The sequence below is a fragment of the Geotrypetes seraphini genome, chromosome 4, assembly GCF_902459505.1.
Source record: "Geotrypetes seraphini chromosome 4, aGeoSer1.1, whole genome shotgun sequence".
NCBI lineage: Eukaryota > Metazoa > Chordata > Amphibia > Gymnophiona > Dermophiidae > Geotrypetes > Geotrypetes seraphini.
Genome location: NC_047087.1, coordinates 260,349,807 through 260,371,393, shown reverse-complemented (window position 1 = coordinate 260,371,393; position 21,587 = coordinate 260,349,807). Strand labels below are relative to the sequence as shown.

The 21,587-nt window shown below is 42.0% G+C and overlaps 1 protein-coding gene across 7 annotated transcripts in view; it reads right to left on the bottom strand.

Annotated features, from left to right (window-relative positions):
• MYOF (myoferlin) overlaps positions 1-21,587 on the bottom strand; it is a 278,291-nt gene that overhangs the window by 85,543 nt on the left and 171,161 nt on the right. For all 7 annotated transcript variants that reach the window (XM_033940691.1, XM_033940693.1, XM_033940692.1 and 4 more), the window contains 4 exons: positions 13,210-13,334; positions 8,554-8,670; positions 5,988-6,165; positions 2,996-3,120 (listed from right to left, as the gene is read on the bottom strand). In XM_033940691.1, coding sequence (XP_033796582.1) covers positions 2,996-3,120; positions 5,988-6,165; positions 8,554-8,670; positions 13,210-13,334 — 545 coding nt within the window. The remainder of the gene's footprint in view (positions 1-2,995; positions 3,121-5,987; positions 6,166-8,553; positions 8,671-13,209; positions 13,335-21,587) is intronic.

Below are 21,587 nucleotides of genomic sequence, written 5' to 3'. Positions count from 1 at the left end.
GGAGGACCCGGTCTCTTCCTGGGTCCTCCGAGGCGGCTTTTCCTGCCCACCCTCCCGCCCTCTCGTTGTCTGGGTTGGTAGGTGACAGAGTTTCGGTAGGCGGTTATCCCGAGCTACGGTATGGTACAGCTCATCAGGAGATGAGCGGGGGGGCCGGCAGGGAGTCGTGCCCGGGTTCTGGTTCTATGGTTAAAGGGGCATGTTGGGACATGCCACCCCCCAGAACCTTGCTGGCATGGCAGGATCGGGGGCCGAATATTATTGGGATTGGTTAAGGTGTAGCTCGGGAGAACTGTTTGTTATGTAATGTTAAATTAATGGTTTATTAATAAACAGAGCTGCGGCTGTTTATCCATATACATGAGTTGTGTTGTTATTGGAAGGGAAGTTTAAGTGTGGGTGGGGTGGGGGAGAGAGAGCGGGCTAATACATATCCCGCTGTTATAAGTTGTGCATGCTAAATTATACTTGCTAAGAATGCATTCCAAGCTAATTTAAAGCCAATTAAATATTTCATGGAGAAGACAAGCTCAGTTTTACAGAGCAAATGAGTACAAAGAGAGATGTGTATTACATGATGGAGGCTCTGGGCTGCTGTTCTTCTAACCATCACTAGCAAATCGCAGACATTAATTATTCAAACTGGACCTCTTTTTTTAGATTGTAAACAATTTTTATTGACTGAAAACAGGCGGAACCAGAGAAAACCAGTTGTATACAAAAGACATCAAACAGAGGCGGGATATCCACTAGAACAAAGCAGAACAGTACAAAATCATATGTTTCAAGTTTCAAGTTTATTAAAAGATTTTTTTAACCGCTTAATCAGGTTTCTAAGTGGTGTACAATATAAAATTACATAAAAACACCCACGAACCCCAGAAGTCCCAGAAATCTCTTCCAAACCACCCTCCCTCCCCCTCCCTACAAACATGGAAAGGGATGCAAAGGTGTTCCCCGGGCACACGGGAGGTCAGAGACCCTGTAGCAAGAAAAGCCCCCCAAAAAGGACCAGACATGCCAGTCCCAGGAAAAGAACACACATGGTTCCCCCAGGGTCTGGGGTCTGATGACCCTAGGGCATTCAGCAGGGCTAGACACCCCCTCCCCCAACCCCCAGAGCAGAGTATGACATGAGTAAAAGTACACAGACCACTCATGCTAAACCAAGCTGCAATAATTAAAAAAAACAAAAGACTATGGTGGTAAGAATTGTGATTTAATAGAGTATTAAATTGCATATCATTTATTCCACCTAGCTTGAGGTTATTTAAGTGCAGCCAAAGGTATGTTGGCCCATGTGTTAATTTACAATCTAGAAAATGAACAACAAGGTAGGTACAGAGCTGCCTGAACTCGTGCCAAACCTTCCAAACGTGTGCCAAAATGCTAATTCTATACCACCATGCCACAAAAAATGAAGCCACACAGCACAACCAACCGAAGGGGAAACTAGGATTCAGGGGAATCAGCTAAGGCTCAATAAATGACAGAACCTCATAATAAATGTTATACAGCAATAAGAAGTCTTTCCATAAAAGATTTTTGTTGCTTTTTTTTTTTTACAGTTCTTAAATCATAATATCAAACACATAACGGAAAACAGTCATTTCAGAAAGCAGCCTCGGTAATCACAAAAATACACGGTATTTTTCCGGCCTTCACACAGACTTCGGATCTGTTATCACGTTGTTGAGCTCCACTTTGTTAATCAAAAACAGAAACACTTTGGACCCCTGAGGAAGATGTGTTAATTGAAACACAGACCTTGTTGGGTCTACATTGGATCTTCTTTTTTGGGTGGAGTTTTGCTGATGTGGACCCGTCCTCTTTGTTTAACTCATTATACCTATGGTTCAAACTGAGCCTAAAAATGTACCTTTTGAGGCATCATCTACATCGCTACTTTTTTCTAATCATAGCCTTGTTGATTTCAACAATGCTATTTTTAAGAACCACAATTCTGGAAGGCCCTCATTTTCTAATGTATCTGTTTTGACTGTGCCATCGAATAGAGACTACTAAACTAAACTAAACCTTAAGTTTGTATACCGCATCATCTCCAGAAAGATAGAGCTCGGCACGGTTTACATGTAAATTCAATAAATGAGGGAAGAACATAATAAGAAAGTAGAGGTTTTGAAGAGGATAGCTAGCATTACATTTTAAATAGATAGCTTTACGTTTTGGGGAAAAGCCAGGTTTTCAGATGCTTTCAGAATAATTGGAATGAGCCTAGGTTCAGCAGTGGGGCAGGGAGGTTGTTCCAAAGCTCAGTGAATTTGAAGAAAAAGGGATTTCCCTAATTTACCAGCATACATGACGTCTTTTAATGAGAATGAGAAAGAGAGAAAAAAAGAAGAGAGAGAGAGAGAAAAAAAGAAAGAGCGGAAGAGAAAGAGAGAGAGAGAAAAAAAGAAGAGAGAGAAAAAAAAGAGAGAGGAAGAAAGAGAGAAAAAAAGAGAAGAAGAGAGAAAAAGAGAGAGAAAGAAAAAAAGGAGAGATAGAGAAAAAAAAGAGAGGAAGAGAAAAAAAGAGAGGAAGAGAGAGAAAGAGAGAGAGAGAGAAAAAAAAAGAGAGAGAGGAAGAGAAACTAAACTAAACTAAACCTTAAGTTTGTTAAGTTTGTAAATTGCATCATCTCCATAAAGATAGAGCTCGACATGGTTTACAGGTAATTCAATAAATGAGGGAAAGACATAATAAGAAATTAGAGGTTATGAAGAGGATAGCTAGCTTTACATTTTAAATAGCTAGCTTTACGTTTTGGAGAAAAGCCAGGTTTTCAGATGCTTTCGGAATAATTGGAACGAGCCTAAGTTCCTCAGCGGGGCAGGGAGGTTGTTCCAAAGGATTTCCCTAATTTACCAGCATACATGACGCCTTTTAACGAGGGGAAAGATAGTTTGAGACTACCTGTATCTATGTACAGCTGTGCAAGACTTATAGTACTATAGAAATAACTATTAAGGTAGCAGAAATAGTAGCCACTCACCAGTCGTTCCACCATGATTAAGATTATGTTCACAGTATCCAGTCTGTGGCTTATATCCTCCCAAAAAGAAGTGAGTGTTACTACTGGTTTTGTGTGCGACCATGGCAGATAGTAATAGAAATTACCTGTTGTAAAAAAAAAAAATAATAATAATAATAAAATCATGTTATAGCTGCAATGATGGGGATCTAACTCTAGATACAGTCATACTAGGAAAGCATCATGCCGTGCTTCTAGAAAAGTACTCCTTTTGTCAGCAGGTTAGAAACAGAGCAGCTCAGTCTCCTACTCCTGTTAAGAGCTCATAACGTATTAAAGACATTTACAGAGATGTTCCATAGAAAATAGCCAAATATAATTTATTCCTCGCTGACAAGGGCTGCAAATGAATCCAAAAACAGTCAAGCGGCAAATGCTGTTTCTGCATTTAGACATAAATGCTACTACTACTAATTTCTACACAGCACTGTACATCAAAACACAGAAGAGACAGTCCCTGCTCAAAAGAGCTTACAATCTAGTCAAGACCGACAGATATTGATGCTTAGATGGTGGGTTGGAGTTTGGAATTGAAAGCATCTTCAAAGAAGTGGGCTTTGAGTCTAGATTTGAATACTGCCAGAGATGGAGCCTGATGTATGGAGTCAGGCAGTTTGCTCCAGGCATTTGGTGGAACAGAGTCTGGAGTTGGCTATAGAGGAGAAAGGTACAAATAAGAGAGATTTATCCGATGAATGGAGTGCCTGGAAAAGGGGGACTGAAGTGTGGGGAGAGAGACGAGATACTGAGGAGATGTGGAGCAAATACTTGTGGGGCAGTAAGAGGAGTTTGAACTGTATGCAGAAAGGGATAGGGAGCCAATGAAGTGATCTGAGGAGAGGGGGTAATGTGGGCATAGCAACATTGACGGAATATGAGGCATGCAGTAGAGTTAAATAAATAGTTAAAAGAGTGACTGACTTCCACATCTTTCTATATAAAACTTTTTAGCCTGACCTTCTCCTCTGTCTCCCATCCCTCTTCTCTCAAAAAGCAGAATAAACTGCTTAGACAAGAAGGATTCTAATTCTATATAGGATGCTCAATATTGCATGTGCATCGAATTTGCATGTGTAATATAATTGATAAATGACAATTAGCATCGATAATTGGACACTAATAATCAATTATCGGGGTTGACCCTGCCAGTAGCATATGCTTGTCTCAAAGATTAAGCCATGAAGGTGTAAGTACACATGGCAAATGCAGGAATTGATCTGGTTGTCAACACAGAGAGAAATGTACTTCTATTTGGAACACACAGGATATTCTCAGCAGACACATATGGATGATTTTCAGCACACAGGTAAGAAATTATTTAAAACTTATAATTCTGTGATAAATGAATGTCGTTAACAGAAAAGTAACAGGAGGTTTGTTTGTTTTTGCCAATGATAGAGGGGTAAGGAAGAGCTATGTGATTAAGCTCTTTCTTCAAAGGCACTAAGGGGAGTTCTCTTTGTAGCTTCTAAGGTTTTTTTTCCCTCCTGAGGATCTCTTATTTTGATGGGATTTAGATTGGTTTCTCCATTCATTGATTATTTGCAAACATGTTAGGCACAATGGGACTGATACTGAAAGTGCGGGAGGAAGCGATCCTGGATATTCAATGCTGGGGTCACTGGCGCTGAATATCTGGGTCAATGTGTGGCAGCTCACATTTAGCCGGCAAAGCTGATTTTCATCGGCTGGTCAGCGACGACTAACGGCCAAAGACAGCTCTATCTGGCCACGTGCCTTAGTCGGCCAGCCAATGAAAATCGGTGGTGACTGGGCATGTCATGTCTCGGACAAAAAGAACAAAATCCAACAGGTCTGCAGTAAAAAAATGGTGAAACCAAGACAAGCAAAGACTGCAGAGCACTGTACAAAATGCAGGCAATGTTTATTACAATAAACAATTTGTTGCACGCAAATAGACCACCTAAACTAGATAAATGGACCCAACATGGTCTGTGTTTCAATCAACACGTCTTTATCAGGGGTACATATAATGGTGGCAAGGAATATATATTTAACAGTTTTGCCTGGCCTATAAGCTGCGGTATTTGAAGCTTCTTACTGTTGGAAAAGCTGTAGTCACAGCCGATCACTGAACTAGCCAATGAACTCAGCGGATAGACAGCCAAACAGGACTTAGTCAGCTGGAAGACATTCCTGGCTGGCTAAGTTCCGCTGAATATCAGGAGGATTGATACTAAAGCTACACTAGTATTCTATTATGGAACATTGGCATCTAGATTCCTTTATGGAATAGGCTCCTTCAAGATGCTCCATTATACATTTGCCCTCTATATTTATTAAAATTTATTATGTGATTTGTAATTGCGTTGTCTCTGGCTCGCTTTCTGTTTTATTGGTATCTGTCATACTCTATTGCTGCAACCCACCTTCAGCAAACAATGGAACAGATAAAGATGACTGAAAAGAAATAAATATGAATAAACAAATACTTTTCACTGGAAAGGGAGCTCAAAGCACTTCAATCAGGTTATGAGACTCCAATAAAAACATAGAGATATTATACATTACAGATTACATAACTATCATATTGTTATTCTTAAATGGGCCACCACGTGCTAGTGTGAGCTAAACCTAGTATATGGATTGGATTTATTACATTCGATATACCGCTTGTACATGAGTTTACAATACTACTGCAATATATTAGGGATAAAAGCTAGATGTTTACAAATCATCAGAGGTTAGAAAGAAAGGGAAAGGGGTCGATAGAGGACATGAAAGCGCAGGAGATGAGAAAGAGGGTGGGGGTAATAAAGATATAAGACACAGAGACACAAAGAACAGTAAGAATTAGAGTCATAGGTACCTGCATTTTCTGCATTCTAGTCTAATATATTACATGTGACCTACTAGACTAGAAATTAGATATCTTTAGGAAAATAAATACAATCTATGATGAAAACATTTCTAATTTTCTACACATACATACCATCAAATATAGCACGACTGTACTGAGTTGTGGATGCAAGAGGCTTGCAGGTACAGTCAAACTTGTTGCCATAGTTACCAATGCTAACTTCAAACTGGATGGCTTCACCGATGTCCTGAAGCATGGTGGCTGAGTGGAAGACCGCGCAGAGACTGAACTTCCGCCTGCGTTGATACTTCTACAATTGTTTTTTTTTTTTTAAAAAGGAACATTTTAAATAAAATTGCAAATTTATGGGGGTAGGGAGTTTGGGTTGGGATAAGGATTGAATTGGTATCTTATGGTTATTAATTCATACAAAATATGATGCATATGCTGTTTTCATTTCTGTTCTGCTGGTTACTTTGTTTGATAAAATGTTATAAATAAAATCACCTTCACTGAAATGAAAAGATGTCACAAACAAGAGAAAAGCAGCACTGCTATCGTTCTGAAGGGGGAGTCACAGTTAACTGGAGGAAAAAGCCTCAGATAGGAGCCCTTCCACCACCACAATGGTGGTCCAAGGTGGTTGGACGTAACACCTCACTGGCAAAAAACCTCCAGACCGGCTCCCCGTAATGAAGAACTTAAAGCAGGGCGGCGGTGCAAAAGATAGAGGATAACACTCCACTTATCTAGATTAGTAGATCGGTACACCGACGATGGCCAGCGTTTCACTCGTCTGCTGCCTCAGGGTGTAAAGAAATCCGATCAAAACTTAAGATAGGACGCAACAGCATCTCAGGATCATAAGATCATAAGATCATAAGATCCTGAGATGCTGTTGCGTCCTATCTTAAGTTTTGATCGGATTTCTTTACACCCTGAGGCAGCAGACGAGTGAAACGCTGGCCATCATCGGTGTACCGATCTACTAATCTAGATAAGTGGAGTGTTATCCTCTATCTTTTGCACCGCCGCCCTGCTTTAAGTTCTTCATTACGGGGAGCCGGTCTGGAGGTTTTTTGCCAGTGAGGTGTTACGTCCAACCACCTTGGACCACCATTGTGGTGGTGGAAGGGCTCCTATCTGAGGCTTTTTCCTCCAGTTAACTGTGACTCCCCCTTCAGAACGATAGCAGTGCTGCTTTTCTCTTGTTTGTGACATCTTTTCATTTCAGTGAAAGTGTTTGTTTATATTAGTATTGAATTTCACAATTCCGAGTTTTTTCTTGATAAATAAAATCACCAACATTTGGAGCTTTCAAAATGTCAGAACTGTCGACTTCTTTTGCATAAGTATATTTAAGTGTGTTCTGGTAAGTCTCAATTTATTTCCCATAAGAACTTTCAGCCTGCAATCCACAGGTGAGAGCTATTAGTTTAAGACTACCAGTTTAGCTAGGCTCATAACTAATCTATAACTTTCTCTGGTGTGTACAAATAAAAAGCTTTTTTTTTTTACTTCAAATGTGAAGGACAGAAAATAAGTTTCTACCTGCAAAACTGAGGGAACTAAAAGTATCTCTTATTCAAGTGTGTTTTTTGTTTTGTTTTTTAATTCCACCATTGCCGATGAGAATTGGGACATTAAGAGAAATCTGATTAATTCCTGAACACTTTTACAACCAAACACTTCAGGTATGGAAGTTATCATGCACCACACACTACCCATAAACTGATAGAAGGGAAAGTTCAAGGGCAGTTGAACAGTGGAGAGAGTGGGAATACTATCAGTTATGTATATTGCATGGCGCACTTAGGCACGCCAACTTAAGCCAGCCATTCGTATGGCATAGGTGGGTGCACCAAACCATTTTTTACCCTAGTACTATTAAAGTGCCTTAGGTGCACCTAAGTGCCACTGTAGAATTGGCACCAAGCATGCCCTATTGTGTTGCCTCCTACAATTTGCCCTGTCTCCAAGCTGCCCTTATTTGCTGGTATCTAGATGTGTTAATCTATTTTAAATTCATCTAGCTAGATTGCTTTTAAAGTTACCCTGTTAACATGTTTATTATATAGGCCAGTTGCTAGGGAAAAAAAACACCACCTTCGGCAAGTTTGCTTCTAGCACTCTCTCCCTATTTTTTCCCTTTTTGTGCTCACAGAATGACTCAAAAGGATAATGTACAGCCTGCCTCTCCAACATGACACTCTGGTAGTTGCTCTTCACAACAGGGCTATTTATATGGTTAGCAAGCAGCACATTTGGTCTCTCAAGGGGCTTCTGGAAATTTAAGATGGTAGAGCAGAGATGATTCATATCTCATTTTAAGTTTCCAGGAAAGTAGGGAGTATTTCCTTTCCTATCAAAGTGCTAATGGCCAAATACAATTAGTAACCAACCCCCAAAAAAGACAGAAAAAAAGCATTTGTGGATAAAAAAAGCATTTCCGACCTGACGATTCAGTCCAATCATAACTCTGTGTACTGAGAGTGTTCTTTACAACAAGATAGTCTACCTGAAGAGCAAGTCATTCAAAAGAAGGCCTGAAAGAGGACCTTTCCTCTCCTCATTTTGTCCCTGACTCTTTAAAGAGTGTGTGGAATTCTAGTACAGGCAGAAAGCTTATTGGCAGATAAACTCACTCTTACTTTTTTATCATCAACCATATTTCCAAGAGCAGTCCACCAGACATTACCTCTACAACAAGTATGTCATCACTGGGAATATCTTCAATCTTGTTGGGTATGGATGATCCTTCATGTTTTGTGGTTAATTCAACCAAAACTCTGCCTCTATAGGCCACACCTTCACCCTGTAATGCAATCATGAGAGACATTCTCTAAACTAATTATATATTAAAACCGACAAAGTGACAGCGGTCCTTAATTCATAACAATCACTGAGAATTATTTGGATCTCAAAAATCTCATTTATTTTACAAGCTGGTCAATATCTTTATCAATGTATTAGAAGCTTTTTTTTTTAGCTCTATTTTATTAAGAATTAAAATCATGACATATCATCATTCACCTGGGACATAAAAGAAACATTAGCAATAAAGCAAAAAAGGAAAAATACAATTATCTATAGAAATAAGTAATACAATCACCATCCACGGAATATTAGAAGAAAACAGATCCAAGAAGCAATGACTGAAAGGAACTATTGTAAGGACAACAAACCATTTTGTAAGAAAAGTAAAAGAAGTAGCTAAGAAGGTAAGGAAAAAGATTAGCGTTCATAAACTACAAAAGATCGCAGAAAAAAAGAAGACAAGCAAAAATATCTAGAAAAGTTATGAGAGGCTAGTTAAGTAGTCAGGAAAGCAAAGATACAAATGCAAGAAAAAAATAGCAGACACAGTAAAACGGAGGGTCAAGACATTTTTTTAGATATATTAGTGATAGAAGAAAGTGTAAAAGTGGCATTGTGAAACTCAAACATGAAGGGGATGAATATGTAGAAGCTGATAAGGCTAAATTGTTTAACAAATATTTCTGTTCTGTGTTCACAGCTGAAGCGTCAGGAGTGGGACTGTAGAAAACAAAAAAGGCTGTAGGTAGGCTGTAGGTGTGGTAGACCCTGACCAATTTTCAGAGGATTGTATTTTGAGAAGCTAGCTAAACTAAAGGTGGATAAAGTGATGGGGCTAGATGGTGTACACCTGAGGGTACTGAAGGAACTTAGGGTGGCTCTGCTGGATGACCTTTTCAATGTTTCTTTAGAGTCAGGAGTGGTACCGGAGGTCTGGAGAAGGGTGGATGTGCTCCCTCTCCACAACAGTGTAAGCAAGGAAGAAGTAGGGAACTACAGGCTGATGAGTCTGACTTCTGTGGTAAGTAAATTAATGGAAACACTTTTAAAAGAGAAAATAGTGATGTTTCTGGAATCCAGTGGATTACAGGATCCGAGGCACCATGGATTCACTAGAGGCAGGTCTTGTCAGACAATCTGATCAATTTCTTTGACTGGGGGAAGTTAACAAAATCTCTTGAGGTATTGATGTTCAATGAATAACCCTATTTGCAAAGTTAATGCAAGCTGAGTTATTCCTTTTGTTTAATAATGAGCTGTCCTGCATGCATTTGCACCCTGTCCAGTGACTTCCCTTGCTGATATCACAAAAGTGGGTGGGAATGCAATTGGAGCATTTGGGGGCATATCATACAGGATGCTACTACACTCTTGAAAGGAAAACAAATAACATGTATAGTGGGAAATGTACATGCCAGGTTTTCCACCAGCTTAAAGGCATGTATAGCTTTCTAAAATGTGCTGTTTTGGCCAGGGTTTAACAAAGGGGATTATGGGAGTCAGTCATTCTACTTAATCTCCTGTAGTTTATTTCTTGCTCCAAATTAATCCAAATAAAAACTGCAGCCTCACTAAGGAAGCAGCTGTACATCACACAGGAATTTGTCGGGTTCATTCTTTCAATGTGAATCGGTGTAAAATGGCTGCTCCTGCTGCACATGCAGCCCTCAGGTATTTTAGAAAAGCTTCTGCATCGGCAGGTTCTTTTCTAGAACAGCACCAGTAGGTTTCAGTTCCATTCTCTAAGCAAAATATATTATATTTAAATACATGAAATGTAATGCATATTGAAACAAAGTTTTTTTGTTTTTTTTTTAGCAAGGGAAAGAATGATCCACAAAGCTTTATTATTTGGCAAAGTAAACATTATGGAGTAAATTCTCAACAGGGCACTTAAAATGTATGTGTACATTTTTATTTATTTATTTTAGGTATTTATATACCACTTATCAATGTTATCAATGTTATAATCAGGTACTCAAGCATTTCTCTATCTGTCTTGGTGAACTCACAATCTATCTGGGGCAATGCAGGGATTAACTTACTTACCCAGAGTCACAAGCGTGGGATTTGAACCCACAACTTCAGGGTGCTGAGGCTGTTGCTCTAACCACTACACTCTTTTTTCAGTTCACACAAAGGGTTCCTTTTACTAAGCTGTGATAGCGTTTTTAGCGCACGCAGAATTTTAGCACACGCTAAACACGCACTACGTGGCTAGAACTAACGCCAGCTCAATGCTGGCGTTAACGTCTAGCGCACGCGCTAAAACCGCTAGCACAGCCAAACTCAGCTGACTTTCAAATGGCAGATACTGATATACAGGACATGGGTCTTCTCTTCCCACCCGGTAGTTTTCTCCAACTTCTGGCTCATTCAGGGTCATCCTCCACTGGGATACAGCATGAGCTTTCATTCTCAACTATCCCTATTTTAGTTATCCCTCAAACTTATGATAGCCACAGTCCTCAGCCAGAGACATTTCCAGGTTTTTTTTTCCAGAACACTGTAAGCAGAGATCTCACATCTGGCCACTAGGTGCTGCTGTTGGACAATCTAGCAATGTAATGTAATGTAATGTAATTTATTTCTTATATACCGCTACATCCGTTAGGTTCTAAGCGGTTTGAAGAAAATATACATTAAGATTATAAATGAGAAGTAAGAAGGTACTTAAAAATTCCCTTACTGTCCCGAAGGCTCACAATCTAACTAAAGTACCTGGAAATTAATAAAGAAGAGAAAATAAAGATGGTTGAAAAAAGAAAAATTCTATGTGAATTTATAGGATGGAAATTAAACTGACAGTGAAGAACTGTATGAAAAATACATATGGAATGCAGTTAGAGAGGGTAGGTTACAATCTATTTATGGTATGTGTTTAATTGGACGGTGTTAAGGTGGGTAATTTGGGGGAAGGTTATCTGAAGGTAGGTGAATCTTCTGGAGGTAAAAGAGGAGGGGTTAAGATATTTGGATGAATTTTTTGAAAAGCAGGGTTTTGATTTCTTTTCTGAATGTTTTGAAGTTGTCTGATATTGTCATAAGATTGGAGATGGAATGGTTGATTTTTGCTGCTTGTGTTGCCACAATGCTCTTTTCTATCATTTCTTTTGCCTCCCCTTTCTCCCTTGGACTATGAATACAGTCTCTTCATCTTTTCCAACACAGGAAGGGAACAAGAAATCTAACCAAGGTCTCTCTCTTCCTGGCAGAGACAAAAGCCATGAGCAAACTGATTTTTAATAGTTCATATGAATAGAACTACGTATGTGCTGTACATTTACACAGTATAAAGAGAGGATATAAACAATGGGGGAAATTCTTTAAAGAGCGCCTAAAATTAGGCACCAGGATGACGCGTGCTAAGTGTGAATTCAATATCACCAATTGTATGTGCAATTGCCATTTTAGAATGTTAGTGAAAGTCCACATTAGGCACTTACTCAATGGCTGGAATAAATGCTGATGCCTAACCATAGACAGTTGGGTGTATAAATGCTAGTATTCAATAATCAATTCATTTAACTGCCTGACCTGCTCCCTTCCTAGGCACCCTTGCAGCTGAATAAGAGATTTTGGATGCACAACTTAAAAAGAGCAGTGACTAATGGCAGTTTCATGTGTAACTAATTAGTGCCAATTAAAAACAATTATAGATGCTAATTGGCATTAATAGCCTAATTATTAAATTATATGTACAACTGACACTATTGCCCTAGTGGCAGCGGTCATTTGCTTTTGATAGCAATAAGGAACTCGTGTTTTCTTCTCCCACCTGAGCGGAGTTCTTCCTCCTGACAAAGCCAGAGTAAAACATGATCAGTGTTGAGGAAGAGAACTGGCCTGTTTCTGAATCGATAGGGGACTTTTAAAAAAAATTTTGCTGGAGATGAAAATATTTTGCACTGGATTATATTGATTTTTTTTTTTTTAAATATGGATTGAACACTGGAGCAGATGATAGGGATTGATTGCACATTGGAATTACCCAACAAAAAACTATATTCAACAGAATTTGCAGCCTCCCCGTGAGATCTACTGAAGAATCGTTTAAGATAAGTGATTTTTTTTCTTGTATTAATTTGAACATCTATAATACTTTTGGGAGGAAGGGAGGGTGCAATGATGTAAGATATAACATCATTTATCTTATACCATTGCCTGTGTTAATTTACCGAGCACTATTACTATTTAGTGGGTAATATGTTTGCTTGATGATTTTTTATTTTATAAATTGGATTCCTTTTTACACCATTGATATTGAAGTAGGAATTCTTGATATACTATAATCTCCCATTCTTAGGTTTTTGGATTAGTCCCTTTTTGAGTGCTATTTCTAGAGCTCCCCTCTATGCATATTGCATGCACAATTAAGGCACAACTGTGCTTAGTTCACACATAGCACATTCACCATCATGCATTAAAAAAACCCAATGAATTTTCTTTTTCGGGGGGTGGGGGGAAGATAATATTTCCTGTTCCATTCTAACATCACTGCTTTTGTACATAAATGAGAAAGAGCACAGGGACAAACCTTGCCAAAGTTTAATTCATCATAGGGATCAGGGAATCCAGTGTATTCTCTCGGACTTCCATAGAGATTTAAGTAACAGGGCCCAAATGTTGGTAGAAAGCCTACTTCTTTTCCTCCGCTGGTTGCTGAGTATAAAACAGAAAACGGTCATCCTGTGGCTTGATATGTTGCATGTATAATCTACATGCAATGCAACAGATCTCAAGCATTTAATGTTAGAAAGGCAAGAATATTTTATTCCATGGGTTCTTTTCAAAAATAATCTAATTTCTTTCTTTTTTAGAAGCCAAAAAATTTTAAATCAAACTTTTTCTTCATTGTATTTTACTAAAAACAAAGAAACAAAACAAAACAAAAAACCCCTGTATGTATTCAGTAACTCACAGAATAAAATGAACTTATACCAGGTTTCTGCAAACAAAGTTTCATTTAAATGAACAACTATGCATTTACTAGTGTTTATTGACTGCCTTTTTGAAGGAATTCACTCAAGGCACGGTGGCTAGAGCATAGCTGTCTTCTCTCAGTCACAATTAAATGAAACCAAACAGTGGCAGCCACTGGTATGAGTTTTAAAATACAATGTGTGCTGGTGAAAGAAAGCACTCAAACACCAACTGCCATGTTGTTACTTTGGTGCACGTTAAACATCAAACTCTTTCAAAGTTCCAAAAGCAGTTTCCAATCGCTTGTTATATAAGCTGCAGTTCTGTGGCGTTAGTGGCAGAACAAGTTACTTAGGCTGCGGTGTTAGAATTCGGTCATTGCCAGGGTGGAAAGCGATAAAGCAGCTCGCCAGGGTCTCTAGACTGACATAGGGCTCCTTTTACACCGGATTAGCGCGCGCTAGCTGAAAATCCACCGCCTGTTTAAAAGGAGGCGGTAGCGGCTAGCACGCACGGCAATTTAGCCGCGCGCTATTCCGTGCGTTAAGGCCCTAACGCACCTTCATAAAAGGAGTCCATAGTAGTACATATAATATTTGGGTGTACTTATAACACTACAGTACAGATGATTGTTTGTCTTGTTGCAATAGTTGGGATACAGCACCAGTCTTAATTTGAAGAATCGAATCAGTTTCATGGACAGAATTGCTGGCACATGGTACTGTCCTATTAAGGTGGCAGCTGCTTGCTGGAGGGAAGGTAGTCCAAAATGTTCCCGTTCATTTCAAGCCGAACACACCAGGTTGGTATTTATGGTGACAATAAAGAGCTTGTGGAAATCTTCACTTACACTTACCTTTGTTTCAGTGAAATCCCTTGACTATACATGCTTACAGAGGCCTTACTTAGAGAAACTTAGAAATGTTCAGCTGAGAATAAATGTGATGAATATCACTGTGTTTCAATACGATCATCTCTCATTGTTGGAACAACCTGGTCTCTAATCTTTTTCTTTTTTACATTATTATTTGGAAAGGATTACCAAAGAGAAGAATTTTTTTTCTCCCCAGAGAATATTTTTCTGTGATTGAGATGATAAATCTTGTGATATTGTAAAATCTTATTTACAGGATTGGCAAGACTTTAGCCTTCCTCTAGCTGGCTCTAATTAAATATTATTTCACTGCTGTGCAAAGTTTGCTGACAGAGGCTTCTTGTGTGCCGCGTGAAAAAAGTGATTAAAGGATATAGAGTCCCTTTTACAAAGCAGCGGTAGCAAGTCTGAAGAGGCAAACGAGACACAAGCTCATTCAATTCCTGTGAGCTTTGTGGCATTTCCTGCACCGGGAATCACTACTGTGGCTTTGCAAAAGGAGTCCATAAGGAGGGCTGATGTAATAAAGCACAGTTACTTACCGTAACAGGTGTTATCCAGGGACAGCAGGCAGATATTCTTGACTGATGGGTGACGGCACCGACGGAGCACCGGTTCGGACAATTTTAGAGTGATTGCACTCTAAGAACTTGGAAAGTTCTCGCAGGCCGCACCGCGCATGTGCCTTCCCGCCCGACGGAGGCGCACGGTCCCCAGTTAGGATAAGCCAGCTAAGAAGCCAACCCGGGGAGGTGGGTGGGATGCAAGAATATCTGCCTGCTGTCCCTGGATAACACCTGTTACGGTAAGTAACTGTGCTTTATCCCAGGACAAGCAGGCAGCATATTCTTGACTGATGGGTGACCTCCAAGCTAACAAAAAGAGGGATGGAGGGAAGGTTGGCCATTAGGAAAACAAATTTTGCAAAACAGATTGGCCGAAGTGTCCATCCCGTCTGGAGAATGCATCCAGACAATAGTGAGATGTAAAAGTATGAACTGAGGACCAAGTAGCAGCCTTGCAGATTTCCTCAATAGGAGTAGAACAGAGGAAAGCCACAGATGCTGCCATAGCTTGACCTCTATGGGCCGTGACAGAACCTTCCAGTGTCAGTCCGGACTGAGCATAACAGAATGAAATGCACGCTGCAAACCAATTTGACAACGTACGTTTAGAAACAGGACGTCCCAATTTATTTGGATCAAAGGACAGAAAGAGTTGGGGAGATGATCTGTGGGGCTTAGTACGTTCTAAATAGTAAGCTAAAGCCCGCTTACAGTCCAAAGTATGCAGAGCCTGTTCTCCAGAATGAGAGTGAGGTTTCGGAAAGAAGACAGGCAAAACAATGGATTGGTTGAGATGGAATTCAGAGACAACCTTCGGGAGAAACTTTGGATGTGTACGCAGAACCACCTTGTCATGATGAAAGACAGTAAAAGGAGGATCCGCAACTAGCGCATGTAGCTCACTGACCCTCCTGGCAGAGGTTAGAGCAATAAGGAAGACCACTTTCCAAGTGAGAAACTTGAAAGGAGTCGTAGCCAAAGGTTCAAACGGAGGCTTCATTAAGGCGGAGAGAACCACATTGAGATCCCAGACTACAGGGGGTGCTTTAAGAGGTGGTTTCACATTGAAAAGACCCCGCATGAATCTGGAAACCAAAGGATGAGCTGAAAGGAGTTTTCCATGAACTGGCTCATGAAAAGCAGCAATAGCACTGAGGTGGACTCTGATGGAAGTAGACTTGAGACCAGAGTCAGACAAAGAAAGAAATAATCCAACAAGGTCTCCACTGCAAGGGATGTGGGATCATGATGATGAAGAAGACACCAGGAAGAAAATCTTGTCCACTTCTGATGGTAACATTGTAGAGTGGCCAGTTTCCTGGAGGCATCCAGAATAGAACGAACGGGCTGAGACAAAAGAGTATCATTCGAAGTCAGCCCGAGAGATACCAAGCTGTCAGGTGCAGAGACTGGAGGATGGGATGTAGAAGGGTCTGCTGATGTTGTGTAAGCAGAGAAGGAAACAGTGGAAGAAGCATAGGCTCCCTGGAACTGAGTTGAAGTAGAAGGGAGAACCAATGTTGCCTGGGCCATCGTGGAGCGATGAGAATCATGGTGGCCTGTTCCCTCTTGAGCTTGAACAAGGTTCGTAACATGAGAGGCAGCGGAGGGAAAGCATACAGGAACAGATTGGACCAATCGAGGAGAGATGCATCCGCTGCCAGACGGTGAGGAGAGTAGAGTCTGGAGCAGAAGAGGGGCAGCTGGTGATTGTGAGGAGCTGCAAAGAGGTCTATCTGAGGAGTGCCCCACTGAGCGAAGATGGACTGTAGAGTTAAAGGATCGAGAGTCCACTCGTGAGGCTGGAGAATTCTGCTGAGTTTGTCCGCTAAGGAATTCTGTTCTCCCTGAATGTAGATAGCTTTCAGGAATAATTGGTGATCTGTGGCCCAAGCCCAAATCTTCTGGGCTTCCTGGCACAAGAGGCGAGAGCCTGTCCCACCCTGCTTGTTGATGTAGTACATCGCAACTTGATTGTCTGTGCACAGTAGGAGGACTTGAGGAAAGAGAAGATGTTGGAAGGCCTTGAGGGCATAAAACATCGCTCTGAGTTCCAGGAAATTGATGTGATGCTTCATTTCCTGGGCTGTCCAAAGTCCTTGAGTTTGGAACTCGTTCAAATGAGCCCCCCAGGCATAAGGGGAGGCATCGGTGGTGATGACAAGTTGATGAGGAGGTAGATGGAACAGAAGACCTCTGGAGCGATTTGAGGACATCAACCACCATTGTAGAGACTGACGAAGAGATGATGTAATGTAATGTAATGTAATGTAATTTATTTCTTATATACCGCTACATCCGTTAGGTTCTAAGCGGTTTACAGAAAATATACATTAAGATTAGAAATAAGAAAGGTACTTGAAAAATTCCCTTACTGTCCCGAAGGCTCACAATCTAACTAAAGTACCTGGAGGGTAAAAGAGAAGTGAAAAAGTGATGTCACAAATATGTGTCGTGAGCAAGGATCCGTCGCTTGGGACCACTGGGTAGCTATTGTCCATTGAGGAGTGCGCAGGTGAAGACGTGCGAAGGGTGTGACATGAACTGTCGAGGCCATGTGACCCGAGTATCATCATTTGCTTGGCAGAGATGGAACGTTGTGGAAGCACCTGCTGACATAGAGATTGAAGAGTTTGAAGATGGTTGGACGGCAAGAACGCTCTCTTGAGGACTGTGTCCAGCACCGCTCCAATGAATTGAAGTCTCTGAGTGGGGATGAGATGAGATTTGGGTAAATTGATCTCGAACCCCAGAAGTTGTAGAAACAGGATGGTTTGGTTGGTGGCCAGGAGTACTGTCTGAGATGAATTGGCCTTGATTAACCAGTCGTCCAGGTAAGGAAAGACCTGAAGATGGTGAGAGAGGAGAAAAGCAGCCACCACAATCAGACACTTGGTGAACACTCTTGGAGAGGAGGCAAGACCGAAGGGTAGCACCTTGTATTGGTAATGACAGTGGTTGATCATGAAGCGGAGGTACTGTCTGGAGGTCAGATTGTGAGTGTATGCCTCTTTGAGATCGAGGGAGCATAGCCAGTCGCCTTGAGTGAGAAGAGGGTAAAGAGTGGCCAGAGAAAGCATTCTGAATTTTTCTTTGACCAAGCATTTGTTGAGATCGCGAAGATCTAGAATGGGTCTGAGATCTCCTGTTTTTTTGGGGACCAGAAAATAATGGGAGTAGAATCCCTGCCCCTTCTAAGCAAGAGGAACTTCCTCTATGGCGTTTAGAAGAAGGAGGGATTGAACCTCTTGGAGAAAAAGGGCGGATTGAGGAGTGTTCAAAGCAGACTCTTTTGGCAGACTTTGGGAAGGAAGAGTCTGAAAGTTGAGGGAGTAGCCGTGACGGATGATGTTGAGGACCCATTGATCCGAGGTAATGATCTCCCAACGGCTGAGGAAAAAGGTAAGACGGCCACCTATAGGTTGAGGCAGGTGGGCAGATGGTTGAAAACTGGCTATGCCCTGGAGAACTAAGTCAAAAGGGCTGAGTAGATTTTTGCTGTGGAGGTGGCTTCGCCGGTTGCTGCTGTGGTGGCCTAGGGGTTTGTCGCTGTTGCTGACGTTGACGCCTAGGTTGTTGGGGAGCTGATGGCAAGGGGCGAGCCACATAACGGCGTTGATAGGCCGATTGTTGTCTGAAAGGCCGGGCAGGTGGAGTCTTCTTCTTTGTTTTCAGAAGAGTGTTCCATCGAGTCTCATGGGCGGAGAGCTTTTGGGTGGTAGAGTCCATGGATTCACCAAAGAGTTCATCCCCCAGGCATGGAGCATTAGCCAGTCGATCTTGATAGTTGACATCAAGCTCCGACACACTGAGCCAAGCAAGGCGACGCATGGCCACAGACATGGCCGTTGCTCTGGTAGTAAGTTCGAATGTGTCATAAATTGATCGAACCAGAAACTTGCGTAGCTGGAAGAGAGAGGACGAGCACTGGTGAAAGGCCTGTCGTTTGCGATCAGGGAGGTACTTTTGAAAGGAAGCCATGGTGGTGAGAAGATGCTTGAGGTAAAAAGAAAAGTGAAAAGCATAATTACCAGACCTGTTAGCCAGCATGGCATTCTGGTATAATCGTTTACCAAACTTATCCATGGCTTTACCCTCTCTGCCAGGAGGGACAGAAGCATACACACTAGCTCCCGCAGACTTTTTAAGCGTAGATTCCACTAGAAGAGATTCATGTGGAAGCTGCGGCTTATCAAATCCAGGTATAGGTATCACTTTATACAGAGAATCCAATTTACGAGGGGCTCCTGGGATGGTCAAAGGAGTCTCCAGATTCTTATAAAAGGTTTCCCTCAAGATATCATGGAGGGGTAATTTGAGAAATTCCTTTGGAGGCTGGTCAAAGTCCAGTGCATCAAGGAACGCCTTGGACTTTTTAGACTCAGCCTCCAAAGGAATAGAAAGAGATTCACACATGTCTTTCAGAAAGGAAGTGAAAGATGTAGAATCTGGTCTGGAGGATGGATCAGGAACAGCAGGATCATCATCATCCGATGAACACTCACCCTCAGAAAGAAAAGGCTCTTCGGAGTCACCCCACAGATCAGGATCCCTAATGTGGGAGCTACGGTCTCGAGACTCCGGTGTGGAGGGTTCCAGGTGTCGGGATTTGCGTGCCGACTTACCTGACCTCATAGACACAGTACCGGGAGATGTTAAGGGCTGCATCGGTGCCGAAGTCTGAACAGCCTAGTGTTGAGCTCTCGGTTCCGGTGCGAGGCCTGGCATGGAGACCGACGAAGCAGAATGGACCGGTACCGACAAGGTGGACGCAGACAATAGAGGCTGCTCCACCGTCGGTACCGGTGGCTCAGACCGGACCGGGACCGGAAGGCTCGGTGCCAATAATGCGGGAAGGAGCTGTTGCAACTGCTCCTTGAGTTGCACCTGCAGGACGGCAGCAATTCGCTCGTCCAGCGAAGGCACCGGTACCGCTTTTTTCTTCTGCGGTACCTGCGGTGCCGCTCGACACTCCGAAGAGGAGGAACCCGAGGTCGAGGGGCTGACCTCAATCGGAGCAGAGCACTTCCGCGGGCGCCTCGAGGTTGGCAGGACTGGGCTCGCTGCTACTGAGACCGGAGGACGCTCCAGCAGGGAAGGCTTCTTAGCCGGCTTACCTGAGGGATGAGACGCCGGCGCGGTGTCGACGAGGTGGGTGCCGACTGAGACGGGGCCGATGTCGGTGCCGGTGCCGCAGGATCAGACATATCGGCACCAAATAATAACCGTTGTTGGATTTGACGGTTTTTCAAAGTTCTCTTTTTTAAAGTGGCACAGCGGGTGCAGGTGGACGCCCGATGGTCAGGACCCAGGCACTGTAAGCACCAGTTATGCGGGTCGGTGAGAGAAATGGGCCGTGCGCACCGCTGGCACTTCTTAAACCCGGGTTGGGGGGGCATGAACGTAAAAACGGCTTCTGCCAAATCGAAGGCCGAGGCCTCGATGGTGGCAACAGGCCCCGCCAGGGCGAACCGAAAAAATCAAAGTTATTTTTTTTTTTAAACAAGAAAGAATAAAATAGAAACAGGAAAAAATATTTCCGAACAGGGTTTACGCGAGCGAGAAGGTAGAGAAAAAATCTTTTCAACAGCCGTTGAAAAGGGCGCGTCTTCTTAGCTCCGCGGAAACTAAGAAACTGGTGACCGCGCGCCTCCGTCGGGCGGGAAGGCAGTCGTGCGTGCGCGGTGCGGCCTGCGAGAACTTTCCAAGTTCTTAAAGTGCAATCACTCTAAAATTATCCGTACCGGGGCTCCGTCGGAGCCGTCACCCATCAGTCAAGAATATGCTGCCTGCTTGTCCTGGGATAAAGCTGTATTATTCTTTAGCTCAGTTTAGTGTGTAAAAATCAGGACTATATCTTATTACGCAATAGCCTGCACAAATCCAAAGTAAAATAAGTGCATTATAGAGCATATCACATGCCCTGAGCTGCAGTAAAGATTCTAGTGCACAAGCTAAATCTGAGGTGAAGCGTACCACCTTATCTTACCAGGTTAAAAAATTGTCCCTGGTGACTCAGATGGGCCCCAAGTCCCACCCCCAATATATCCTTGCTGGTGTACGGTGCAATTTTATCTTAATTTTCTGGGTGATGGGGAAGAGGAATCTGATTTTCCGTTTATGAATGAAAAGCTCTCAACAGTGCCTCTTAACATGAAAGATGGAATGCTTTCAGCGAAAGAGCACTCCAATTCAAAAGGAATCTCTGTCGGTGATGAAATTCAAATTTATTTGAGGGATGGAACATTCATTGAGAAATGTAACACAGCCAACTGTTGCTCCGGTTATGCTGACGTGCTGTCTGAAGTGAAATTGAAAGATGCTAAGACAGCAGTTTTTCAGTTTGTAATGCATTGAAACTTCTTCAAATACACAGAAACTCCTCAAGCAGCAGTAAGGGCAAAATAAAATAGTCTCTAAAAAAATCACTGGAAAAGAACATGCAAAATAAAGCAGGGAAGATTAGAAGTACACCTTCCACATGAAACAAAGCAGTAAGCACAAAACACTCAGCGTGAGGGGTGGGGGGGGGGGGGTGAAGGTTACTAGATC